General features: G+C 47.0%; 1 protein-coding gene across 1 annotated transcript; it reads right to left on the bottom strand.

Annotated features, from left to right (window-relative positions):
* LOC8062655 (bisdemethoxycurcumin synthase) lies at positions 1-1,580 on the bottom strand. Its single transcript, XM_002450962.2, has one exon. It carries the CDS (start codon positions 1,449-1,451, stop codon positions 237-239), a length of 1,215 nt encoding a protein of 404 aa, XP_002451007.1. The 5' UTR covers positions 1,452-1,580; the 3' UTR covers positions 1-236.

Genomic DNA, 13,226 nt, shown 5'->3' on the forward strand with positions numbered 1-13,226 from the left:
TGATGATGAACCGATAATTTTTTTTTCTTTTTAATGTCATATTATATAGGCACAAATACAATATAACACACTTGCAATTAAGGAACAAATTTTACGCACCGCCTTATGGTCCATGAATTAGCCACAAGGAGCTCATTTTACTAGGGCAACTTCTATGGCGGGTTTATAGTTTATATCATGCTTTGTATTAATTCCGTATATAGAAGTTATAGTCTTTTTGGTCGATGTTTGAATTGTCAATTTCCCTCCAGTTCCAGGTTGCTTGGGGCGTGGAGCACCATGGTCTCAACTGTGATTCCCGGTCCAAAAGCCATCATCACTCCCCACTCCGGCGCTTGCCCTCCCTGCTTGGCCGCTGCTGCCCGACGGCGGCGCAACTCATCGAGCACGAAGATCACCGTGGTGCCACTCATGTTGCCAAACTCGCTGAGCACATGGCGACTCGCCGCCAGTTTCCCGTCCTCCAGACGGAGCACTTCCTCGATGTTGTCCAGGATGGCACGGCCGCCGGGATGGATCGCCCAGAAAAGGTCGTTCCATGCGACGCTGACGCCGAGCGTGCGGAACGTGTCAACAAGGCAGCGTTCGACGTTGGACCCCAGCACGCGGGGCACCCGGCTGGAGAGGTGGTACTCCATGCCGCATTTGCTGTACTGCATGGAGATGGCGTCCTCGGTCTCCGGTATCGTGGTCTGCGACGCGAACACCATCTCGAACAGCGGGCGCTCGGCAGGGGCGCCGACGGGGTCGGCGCCGACGATGACGGCGCCGGCGCCGTCACCGAACAAGGTCTGGCCGATGATGTTGTCGACGCAGCCTCCCTCGGGCCCGTAGAAGGCGATGAGCGTGAGCTCAGAGCAGGCGACGAGGACGCGCGCGCCGCGGTTGTTCTCGGCGAGCTCCTTGGCGAGCTGGAGCGCCCTCCCCCCGCCGTAGCAGCCGTGGAGGCTGAGGATGGTGCGGGACACCGTGGGGCGGAGGCCCAGGAGGGAGGCCAGGCGGCGGTCGCCGCTCGGGGCACGCGCGCCGGAGTAGGTGCTGAAGATGAGGTGGGTGATGTCGGTGGCCGGGCGGCCCCACTCCGCGATGGCCTTGGCGGCGGCTTTCGCGGCCAGCTCCGGGACGGCGGCGGAGGCCATCTCCACGCGCTCGTCCAGGGACGGCCGCTTGGGGTCGATGAAGCCCGGGTTGGCGGCCAGCAGCTCCTCGTTGAGGTGCAGGTAGCGCTGCCTGATGCCGGACTTGTTGTGGTTGCAGATCCGGCTGAGCTTGGCCTTGAGGTCCGTGAGGTGCTCGCTGTTGGTGACGCGGAAGTAGTAGTCGGGGTAATCGTCCTGGGGCATGATGCTCGGAGGGTTCGCCGTGCCGATGGCGAGCACGGCGGCCGGCCCATCCGCGCGCTGCGCACGCCTCATCTCCTGGACGGTGGCCGCCGGCGGTGCGCTCCCCATGTGGTGGACTGGTGGTGGCTGATCAAGGGACAGATCGAGAGCAGCTAGCTAGCTAGCTAGAGGCCGGGCGCCCTAGCTAGGGATGTATGGATGGCTGGCTGCGTGCGTCTTCGTGGTTTGGACAAGCAGGAGGACCCTGCGTCCTATTTATAGAATAGAAGAAACGTTATTACAGTGTATTGTGTACGACGACGTGCTTGTCTCGTTCAGTTCGCAGCGTGTTCCGCCAGGGACAACGACGTGCGTGCGTGTGTTTATATAAAATTATATAATCGCATGTGATTACTAGCTAGTAAACACAAGTGTATCTTTTAATTTTTTTTCTTTCACTTCTCTGTTGTACGTAGTGTATCTTTTCAGATGATTCTGCTTGATCTGTTTTGCTTGTCTTCGTACACATAAAACAAATGGCAAACGCACCTGCAATTATTGTCTGCCCTTCGATCTGCTCACTACATGTATTTTTAGTTTTTGTAAAGCGTTTATTTAACTTTGATATTGAGATATGTCCGATCCATTCACACAACTGTTAATTACACAGCTCAAGCAAATCTTCTCGTATAATTAAAATACACTGCACGATACGCCTGTGTATCCGCATACACACACGGCCGGGGGTTTATATACATACAATGCAAGAATATGGTGTATATTTTTAAAGCACTACCAGGGGAGGGAAGGGAAGGGAAGGGAAGGGTGGCAATCATATATCTGGTTCTATATGTATCAATACACACAGAATAAACTATTGTGAGGATCATATAGCATGCCGTAGCACTGGCATATACGAAAATATGAAGAGGCAATTTTCTGATAATGCGTGGCATTAGGTAATCTGCTTGCTTTGTTTGAACCTAATTTATTGGATAAATGATGCTTTTGGTTGCTGTAATAAACTTGGTTTATCGGTCATATGGTGATCCTTCGTGGCTCAACAGAAACAATGCTATGGAACCTATCCTAAAGGCACTCATAATACAGACTCTATCATAGAGTCTAAAGTTATTTATTATCTCGAACAATGTGGACTTAGAGTCTAAAGGCGTCCGCAATGGTGTTCAAATCGCTAGCTATTTGATCTCTAAGAAGAATGTTATTGGCTCTCATTAGCAATTTGCAAATAGCTAGCTTAGAAAGTCGCTAGCTATTAGAAAGTCGCTAGCTATTGTGGAGAGTATTGTGAGAGAGTTATTTCTAGAAGATTGTGCTAGATTAGCTATTTATGAGTCGCTAGCTATTTGATCTCTCTCCTCGATAGCCAATGAGAATGCTACTTTTTTATTATTTTTATACGTCATCTAGCTAGCTATTTGTAAAGCGTTATTCAGAGCCAATAGAATTCCTTATAGCTAGCTATTTGATAACCATTGCGGATGACCTAAATAAGACTTGGAGTCTTATTTTTTCTACATTTTTCTTCAATAAATATGCTGTCACATCAGCAAAATACCATAAATAATATGTAATTAATTGTTTTGGACTCTATGATAGAGTCTTGCATAGTTGCATTGTGAGTGCGCTAATTAAAGTTTGGTTGCTGTTGTAGTTTCCATATTTTACTTTGTGACGAGTGTTTGTTGCTGAGTTTCACACTCTGGCACGTTCAACCTTTGGGCCCTTACTAGATCCTTTCACTTCCCCAATGCGTCGCCTGCCAGAACATGGTGCGCCAACCACTCACACAATGGGTTATGGGCGCCTATCATCATCATGAGGGTGGCGTCGATGTTGCTGGTATCATAGTCGCTGACGAGCGTGAGGTCGAACAAGTGCTTGCACTTGTGGCAGCAGGAGAAGGGCTCATCTTAATTGAAGCACAACATCATATGACGGCTGTCGCTTGGTTGGAACTGCAGCAAGCATAGTTGTTCGATAGGTGTTATTTAGTGTGTGCCTCCGGTGGCTCCGGTGGACTCAAAAACACAAAGATCATAGAGAGGATGCACAGTACGACCAGCGGCAGATGATCTTTATACTCAAAAGCACCTAAAATCGGGGTTACATTGGAGTGTAAGAGAGAGATTTTGTAGGGGATTGCTCACTGCTGATCCTGGAGACCTCGTCACCGCTCACCGGTGAGACCTCTCCCCTCGTTGTAGAGGAAGAAGACATGTATTAATTGCTTGTTCTAGACTTGTATTTATATGTGGGCTATTGTACTAAATTCCTAAGACCAAGGATCATGCACTTTTTAATTATTATATGCACTTGAAATTGATCATGCATGTACTTTGTAATGCACTTGGTATTACGAGTCGGTATTCCATACTGAGTTTTCGTATATCGGCCGTGTTCGACATAAATCCGCTCGAATTGGTTCGTTTTCGGAATTCTCGATATTTCGTAAGTTCGTGTTCGTTTTCGTGTGCGAATTTACCATTTTCGTTTTCGCATTTCAAATATAAAAGTAGAAAACAATTTAGGAGTTTTTCGACCGTTTTCATCTTTTTTTTTAACTACATGATTACTTCTTGGATATTTTGGGCACTAAGGTGCTGCGCTCCAGAACATTCAATTGGAACAGATTGGCTATGACTAGATTGCAACAAATACCAGGTCTAGAGCTTGACAGACCATTCTGTGAAGAAGAAGTGGAGATTGCAGTTCGCTATTTACCGAATGGGAAGGCTCTAGCTAGGGTCAGACGGCTTTACAAGCAACTTTTACATGGCCTGCTAGACTATCATTAAATTCGATATCCTAGCTGCCTTCCACTACATCTAGATCCATCACTGTGGTGCCTTGGAATACATCAATGGTGCTCAGGTGGTACTAATTCCGAAGGTTGAGGTTGCGACAGAACCAAAGGATTTTAGGCCAATCAATCTGATACACTCCTTCACCAAACTCTTCACCAAGGTGTTAGCCATCAGGTTGTTTGTGTACACTGACAGCTTGATTGCATCGGCTCAAAGTACCTTCATCCGGAAGCGGTGTATCCAGGACAATTATATTATGTATGCGGCTTAGCCTGGCACCACCACAGATAGAAAATACTCTGACATGTTTGATCAAACTGGACATCAACAAGGCCTTTGACACTATGTCATGGGAATACCTCCTGAAAATGCTAGCGCAAAGAGGCTTCAACACGAGGTGGACAGATTGGCTAGCGGCGCTGCTCAGAACCTCATCATCCTCTATGCTGCTCAATGGATGCCTAGGACTGCAAATAAAACATATGAGAGGCCTGCGTCAGGCGACCCATTGTCGTCCTATCTCTTCATCATGGCCATGGATGTGCTCAATAGAATATTTGACTTGGCAACAGAAGACAGCTTCCTATCACCTCTCAAAGGATGCCAAGCTAGACTTAAATTGTCCTTATATGCAGATGATGTTGTGATTTTCACAGATCCAAAAAGAGAGGATTGCAGGTAATGCAAGCCTTTGGAGAGGCTACTGGTTTAAGGATCAACATGGCCAAAAGCTCGGTAGCCATGATTAGATGTAGAGGAATAGACATGGATGAAGTCCTTAGGGATTTCACGGGAGTTACAGCAAATTTCCCAATACAATACTTAGGGTTGCCTCTCACTCTAGGGAGAACTCAACTGGTGCATCTTCAGTATATTCAAGTTCATGCGAAGTCCAAAATGGGTGGCTAGCAAGGAAGATTGGTCACACTGGCAGGAAGGAGGATTAGGTGCATGCTTAGTTCATTACCAGTGTATCTGGTTACTGTCATTAAGACTCCAAAGAAGTTCCTCAAGGAATTTGACAAACTTCGGCGCTGTTTCCTTTGGGATAGGGATAGGCAGCTCACTGGTGGCAAGTGCAAAGTGGCATGGACAAAAGTCTACACACCAGTTCTAGATGGTGGTCTTGGTGTCAAGGACCTTGAATGCTTCCATAGAGCACTGCGGCTGTGATGGCTCTGGTTTGAATGGGATGATAGAGATCGGCCATGGAGGAACTGAGAACTCCCAGTGGACAGTGTAGACCAATGCCTCTTTAACTCTACGACTATAGTGGAGTTGGGAAATCAATGTCGGGCGTGCTTCTAGAACTCTAGTTGGCTCAACAGTGATGCCCCATCGGAGTTATTCCTAGAACTTTTTAGGCGTAGCAAGCGAAAAAACCGCTCGGTGGTTGATGCGTTGGCAGAACAAACATGGATCAAAGACATTGACCATAACATGAATCCACAGATTATTACCCGTTCTTGGATCTCTGAGGAAGGCTAGAAAATGTAGAGCTCATACCACTTCAAGAAGACCGAATAACGTGGCTACAATCATCAAACGGGCAATACTCAGCCAAATCAATATATAGCCTGCAATTTAAGGGCGTCGGTGTCTGTGCTACGATTGAATTTACGTGGAGGATGAAAGCGTCGCCAAAATGCAGATTTTTCCTTTGGCTATTACTACAGAACAAGCTTTGGACAGCAGACAGGCTCCAGATTAGGCAATTAATGGCCAAACGAGTACTTTTGTTAGCTCTGTGTGCAGAATATAGAGACTGCGCTACATTTGTTTGTTGACTGCCCGGTGGTCCATTCAATATGGGAAAGAGTGGCAATCTGGGTCAGAATGTGGATCTTGTGGCCTATTAATTGGGGTAGAGAACGACGCTCCAGGAATGGTTTATCCACATGATAACCGCACTACCGTCAGCTATGAAGCAAAGGCTAAGATCGCAGATCATGCTCGTCATTTGTGAAGTGTGGTGTGTGAAAGGAATAGAAGGGTCTTCAGGAAAGAAAGCAAGAAGATTCAGCACATGGTGGAGGGCACATATGATGAAGCAAGAGCATGGGCATACGCTGGGAATAAAGGGCTGCAACTGGTGCTGCCACTGATTGATGATCATGGGGTTAGCTTGAATGGCCTGCCTTCGGTTAATGTTGTAGTTGACTCCTTCCAAAATGTAAATTAGTCTATATATGCAAATTAGAGATGGCTAGGTGAAAGCCCTAGTTTGGTTTTGGATAAATGATGAAACCCTAGTACTAACCTCTATACTAAGTGTGTAGATTTAATGAGGTTGGTACATGTCAAGTGATGGAGCAAGAGATGATCAAGGTGATAATGGTGATGACCACAAGATGATCAAGTGCTCAACTTGGAAAAGAAGAAAGAGAAAAACAAAACCCTATAGAGATCAAGGCAAAGGTATTGCTTAGGGTTTTAGTTTTGTGATCAAGACACCATAGAGGGTGTGACCACATTGAGGATAGATAGTCGTACTATAAAGAGGGAAATTCTTTGGCTAAGTGGTTATCAAGTGCCACTAGGTGTCATTGTTCATGTGCATGCATTTAGAACCTAGTGAGCTAACTTAACTCCTTCGAAGAAAATGGTTGTGAAAATACTAACACACTTGCACATGTTGGTACACACATGATGGTATTGGCACACTTTGAGAAGGAGGTGGAGTTTGAAGGGTAGAGAGGAGTTTAGGTTCCTCTCTCCCTCCCGTCGAGCTTGCGAGGCAGGATTCGGTGCTTTTGAGAAAATGAAATGCATATTTTCTATTGCGTCGATGGAAAGTTTGGAGAAGTCACCGGAGTGTCTCTCACTAAAAAACACTCACTGGACGCTCTGACTGTAGGCATCAGACGCTGTGCCTGCGCGTCCGGTGTGTTGTCTGTCTCTGGTGAAGTTAACAGCGAGCATTGGACATTCGGCACCGGACACGGACCAGACACTGTTCGCGCATCCGGTGAAGGTTGACATCAGCAAGAAAGTTGCGAGTGTTTCTGACTAAGAACACAGATGCTCAGGAGAGAGTCCGGTGGTTGCGTCCGGTGACCCCGCGCGTTTGACAACCTCTCTACGTACGTGTCCGGTGTGTTTCGGACGCGTCCGGTGCCTACTTGACCGCGTTCGGTAGTTTAAATATGACCGTTAGAGATCGACACGCGAGATTCAAAGAGCTGACACGTGCTGTCATCTGGAGCACCGGACGCTGGGTTCGAGCGTCCGGTGGCTCACCTACAGCGCGTCCGGTGGCCCTGTGTTTTGTCCAGTGAAAGAGCCAACGACTCTATTTGTTTGAAGGGCTTATAAATAGTTGTTGGCCGGCTTGGGGCTCACTCTCTTGGCATTCTAGCATACTTGACATCCTTGTGAGCCTAAGCAAATACCTCTCCCACTCATCTCCTTCATAGATTAACTATCTTTGTGAGATTGGGAGTGATTTCAAGTGCATTTGCTTGAGTGATTGCATCTAGTGGCACTTGGGGATCGATTTGACTGTGGTTTTCTTGTTACTCATGGTGGTTGCCGCCACCTAGATGACTTGGAGCAACGGAGGAGCATTGGCATGAGTTGGTGATTGTTCGTGGCCATCTCCTGGTGATTGTGAGGGGTTTGTGCTTTCCCCAGTGGAGAGCCGAAAGATAACTCTAGTGGATTGCTCGTGTCATTGAGTTACCTCACTTGTGGCTAGGTTCTTGCGGTGTCCTAGTGAGGACGAGGTTTGTGCTACACCTCATAGCCATCGAACCACCAAGTGTTGGTCGACACAACGGGGACGTAGCGTACCGACAAGCACGTGAACCTCGGGAGAAAATCGGTGTCTCAATTGTGTTCGATTGGCGTTCTCCCGATGCTTGATTGTTCATATATTGGTGATTGGTTCATCCCCTACATGGCGGTATAAATATCTCTTCCTCGCCATTTATTTACCGCAAAGTAGTGTAACTAGTTTAGTTGCTAATCTTGCCTTGTGTAGCATAGTTCACTAGTGTAGCTTGTAGTGACATAGCTCTTGTGTGCCTAGTGATCATATCAACGAGAATTGTTGGATAGAAGGCTTGCAAACACCCTATTAGAGCTAGAGTAAAAGTTTCGCTTTGTTATTTACTAACATCTTGCTCTACTAAGTTCGTAGATTAATTTTTGTAGGCTATTCACCCATCTAGCCATATTAGAACTTTCACTAGGACCTCAATTCGATGAGCTCCAAGCAAAATAGGTGTTGGCGCTCCTTGTGCTGGATGTTGTACAAGAATTATTCTCTAACTTATTAGTGAAAGCGATCTTTCAAGAAAAAAAGAACCGCTCTAATTTGCAATATATACTTGGACCTTGCATTGAACACATAGCTGTGTTCGAGCCCTCGCTCGCACTCGCGAGTAGTATCTGCTCTGAGTAGTAGTCGTTTCCAACTTCTCTTCCTCCTCTCTCCCATCGGACAGCTCCAAATCTCACTACCGCCGCCTCAGTACTCGCCGTTCGCTGGCCCCTTCCCTCTCGGCTCCGGCATCCTCGCCGCACCGGGCAGGGAAAGGGGCCCCACCCTCCTATACATCCTTTAGAAGTTCTGCGATGGGTTCTCCCCTGGTGGTCGCCTTCGTCGTCGCCGTCGCTGCTGCTGCAACTCCTGTCGCCGTTGCTGCAGCTCCTGTCGTCGCCGACGAGGCTCCAACATAGGTACGTCTAAATAAAATACATCCGCTCCTCTGCAGCACGGCTCTCCCCTCCTCCACCTCCACCTCGCCTACCTCGCGTCGCCTCCCAGTTCCGTGCTCCTCCGACCCGCATCCACCACATCTCGCCTTCGCCTCCACCTCTACTTTGCAGCCATTGATCCTACCAATCCAGATAGCTCCTTATCCGGTGTTGGCGCGACGACTTCGTCTCCACCTGGGACCCGACTTGGAGCTTCATCCTCTACCTCCGGTGACAGCAACAAACTTATCCTTTGGTCGCTCGGCGCACGCTTCCTCACCGGCTCCGTCGCCCCACCTTCAACTGACGCTTGGCGCAATCTTCCATCTGGGTATATGCGCCATCGGTGCCTCTACGGCCCCTCGCCGGCGATTCCGTCGTCGTCAACGTCTCTGACATAGCTGTTGTTCTTATCCGGTCGTTGGACCTCGTTGTAATTCAGTCTTCCTTAGAGGACCTTTGTGTAAAATGGCTGCTTAATATATAATATATGCCGTTATCAAAAAAGAGAACACATAGCTGGAAGCTTGCACCTGCATAGCTTCACCATGGCAATGGTGCAAAACTCCTGGTGATGCTGTGTTGAACTCACCTGACTACTGAATGCTAATAATCATTCATCGGATTCTTCACCGTTCAGCGTCACTACTCACACAGCAAATTCATTGATTTATTAAGTAGCTTTTAATTTGGTAAAGTAGTGACAAATAAATTCTAAGATAAACAAAAGAAAGTTTAGGAGTTTCTTAGTTAGTTACAAATTAACCCATTGGGAGGCCGGTGGCCAGTGGCGGATCTAGGATTTTTTATGTAGGGTATGCCAGATCAAAATTTTATATCTAAACCGGTAGAACCATTTAACGATTTAGTAAACTATCATAAAAATTGCTCAGAATCCAGTATACAATTACTAAATAGCATATATAGTAAGTCAAATTATAATATAGATAGTTCATAAGCATTTTTAGACGGCGACCACTCGGCAAATCAATTGTGTTTTGCTGCTCCTTGGGTCCTAACTCCCTTTTGGAGAAGAGCTGCTTGTAAATGAACTCTTTTTCTTACCTTAATTGAAAGGCAGAACTCCTGCCATTGCTTTTAAAAAACAATCAATGCCAAGATTATTCTTGCAAGTGCAATATTATGCAGATCTTAAATAGCAAACCCTTTTGCAGTATGTAGCCTCGACTCGACGCCATGGCTCCACGGCTCCGCCTCCAGCCTCTGCGTGAGGCGTGATACTGCCATGACCGCTGACCAGCCGACGATAGATGCTTGGCCTTTCAGGCTAGGGCTCAGCATGACAGAGTTTGAACCGCGATCCTCTCCACTTGTCCGATGGATCCGTGCACGATCTGCGCGTAAGGCGTGATGCTGCCGTGACCGCTGACCAGCCGATCTGCGCGTGGTCGCAAGTGTTATGTATGCGTCTTCGTGGTTTGGACAAGCAGGAGGAGGTCCGATCTATTTATAGAAATTTTACAAGTGCTATGTACGACGTGCTTGTCTCCTTCAGTTCGCAGCTAGCGTTCCGCGCGGACAACGACGTGCGTGCGTGCGTGTGTTTGTATAAAATTATATAATCGCATGTGATTACTAGTAAACACAGGTGTATCTTTTTTTCTCTTTCACTTCTCTGTTGTGTATCTTTTCACATGATTCTGTTTGATCAGTTTTGCTTAATTGTCTTTGTACACATAAAACAAATGGCAAACGAACCTGCAATTAATGTCTGCCTTGCTGCTCGATCACTACATGTATATTTAGTTTTTGTAAAGCGTTTATTTAATTGTGATATTGAGATATTGTCTGATCCGTTCACGCAACTGTTAATTACACAGCTCAAGCAAAACTTCTCGTATAAAATACACTGGACGATACGCCTGTGTGTCCGCATACACACGGCCGGGTTTAATTTATATACATACAAGTATATGTATGGTGTATCTATACCTATCTATAAAGAGCCAAAATTTCAGTCTGCCACCCTATTCTTCTGCCTGTCCGCGCCATCCTCCTTGGAAATCAAAGTTTTAGTCTGCTAGGAATTCTGTCCGAAATCAGACGATTCATGCCTTCTATCCAATACGATACAAATCCAAATCTATACCTAATACTAAAGAGACAAAATTTCAGCCAAAATTTTCGCCTGGACTAATTTTCGTCTGGCCTCTCCCCTAGATCGACCGACTCCAACTCGCTCGAAAGGAAAAATCGTCCAATGATCCAAATTAAATTGAAAAGGAGCTCTAAATCGAATAGAAAAGCAGCAAGATTTTTTACAGCACACATCACATCATAGGAAACACAAACATACTATGTACAAGATTAAAATTTTCTTTATTTACTATATATACAAATAAATTATGGGAAACACAAACATAGCCTGAGCACCGCTGCAGGGCGGTTCCATGGAGCCGCGCGTGCGGCTGATAGGGACATGGGCCACGCGGTAGTGCCAGGGTGCTTGGGGTCGCCGCTCGCGAATGCCTGGACGCCTGAGCGCCACTGCAGTCCGGCTCGACGAAGCCGCGCACGGCCAACGCTTCATGTGAGCTCTGCCGAGCAGCCTGGTGGCGGCGCAGGTCAGCTAGCAGCGCTCGCTCCCGCTGGCGGTGCCCTCAACTTGGCTCTTTGCCCATGTATGCTTTGCTTTGTCAGCTACGCGGCTTGAGAAAGAAGGAGTAAGAGAAAGTGAAGCTAGGGTTTTTTACAGCTGCGGCTGATGGATTTTATTCCCGGCACGAGGGTCCTCATCCGTCAGATTGCAATCAACGATTCGGATCAAGCCAATAGCTAAATGGGCCTGCGGGGCAGCATGCACCAACGCACTTGCGTGGCCTAGGCCCAGGAAGCCGGAGGTAAAGCCCGGGTGTTCAGGAGGCCTAAAATCGAATAAACCGTCCATCATTTTTATTATTAAATAAATATGTCTTTAAGCTACGTATTATTGTAAATATTAACTATCTAATACCATAGATGTTATGGTTATCAATAAAATAAATTATGGACTTTAAATTTTATAAAAAAGATAAATATAAATAGATATGTAACATTATGTCATCACTTTCTAGAGTTATTTGATGTTTTTCTTCCGTTGCAATATTACCAAATTGAGGAAAAGCAATTTTTTTAAAAAAAATTGTGGCCCCCGACCCCCACTCCTCCCATGGCTCCGCTCCCCGTCCCCGTCCACCCGCCAATCGCTCCCATCCCCGTCCCGCCGCCGCCACTTCCTCCGCCGGGGGCGGAGGCGAGGCCGACTACGAGGTCTCCGACGACCACCACGCCGCGTGGGAGCGTCACGAGCAATCGGTGCAGGAGCTCCTCTAGCGGCGCCGCGCCTACGCCATGGCCGTGCGGGCCTGCCTCCGCCGCCTTGGCGAGCGCGAAATGGAGCGCCACAACCGCCTCCGAGCCCTCATGGTCCGGCTCGAGGCCGATGGCCAGGTCGACCGTCTCCTCCGCGCGCAGGAGGACGACCACGCTGCACGCACCGGCGAGGAGGAGCAGATCCAATACCCCTTCTTCACCAAGGGCACGCAGGGCTTCTCAAGGCGCGTGTCGATATTGCACGGTACTCGCTGCCCCGTGCCAAGGCCAGGATTGAGATGAACAAGTGCTGCCACGAGGATTCCGATGAGGACCTAGAGGCGGAGGCCGAACTCGTCGTGAAGCAGGCTGTGGAGTTTGTCCTGGAGTGTAGCGAGATTGGAGATGATCGCCCTCTCATTGGTTGTTCCTTCTCTCGTGATGCATCAACGCTGGCCACAAGGTACTTCCTCTTAATCATACGGAATTACATGTGCTTTGTTCATGTATGTCTCAAACAAATGTTGTGATGAAAGGATGTTGAGAACTGTTACCTATTAATTGTATTATTATGTGGCGGCTGTGGCTGTGGCCTTTTGCCACTAACTGCGCCGCTGGTTTTGCTTTGGATTGCACTGAACGACAATAAAAGTGGACTGATCTGACGTGTTGTTTGATGGAATTGTTCCCTCATGTGATGCTTTTATGCTTTCTTTACGTAATATTCTTCCTCTTTTAATTTCTATATATGTTTTTATATTATTTTTTACTCTTTTTCCTCCACTATACACGAAGATTTCTGATTTTTTTTATGGGACATGATTTTTTTTCTATTTCTTCTCAACGTGATTTCCGATATTTGTTTGGTAGTTTTGTTTGTTTTAGTGGAGTTATATTTATTTGATTCAAGGTTGGACTAAACTCATTTAAATATTACAAAAAGTGTACAATTATCAAATAATAAATTCTATACCCCGTTGCAACGCACGGGCATGTTTTGCTAGTATTTTTAAAGCACTACCAGGGAGGAAAGGGTGGAAATCATATATTTGGTTCCATATGT

Source organism: Sorghum bicolor, chromosome 5 (assembly GCF_000003195.3).
Source record: "Sorghum bicolor cultivar BTx623 chromosome 5, Sorghum_bicolor_NCBIv3, whole genome shotgun sequence".
Taxonomy (NCBI): domain Eukaryota; kingdom Viridiplantae; phylum Streptophyta; class Magnoliopsida; order Poales; family Poaceae; genus Sorghum; species Sorghum bicolor.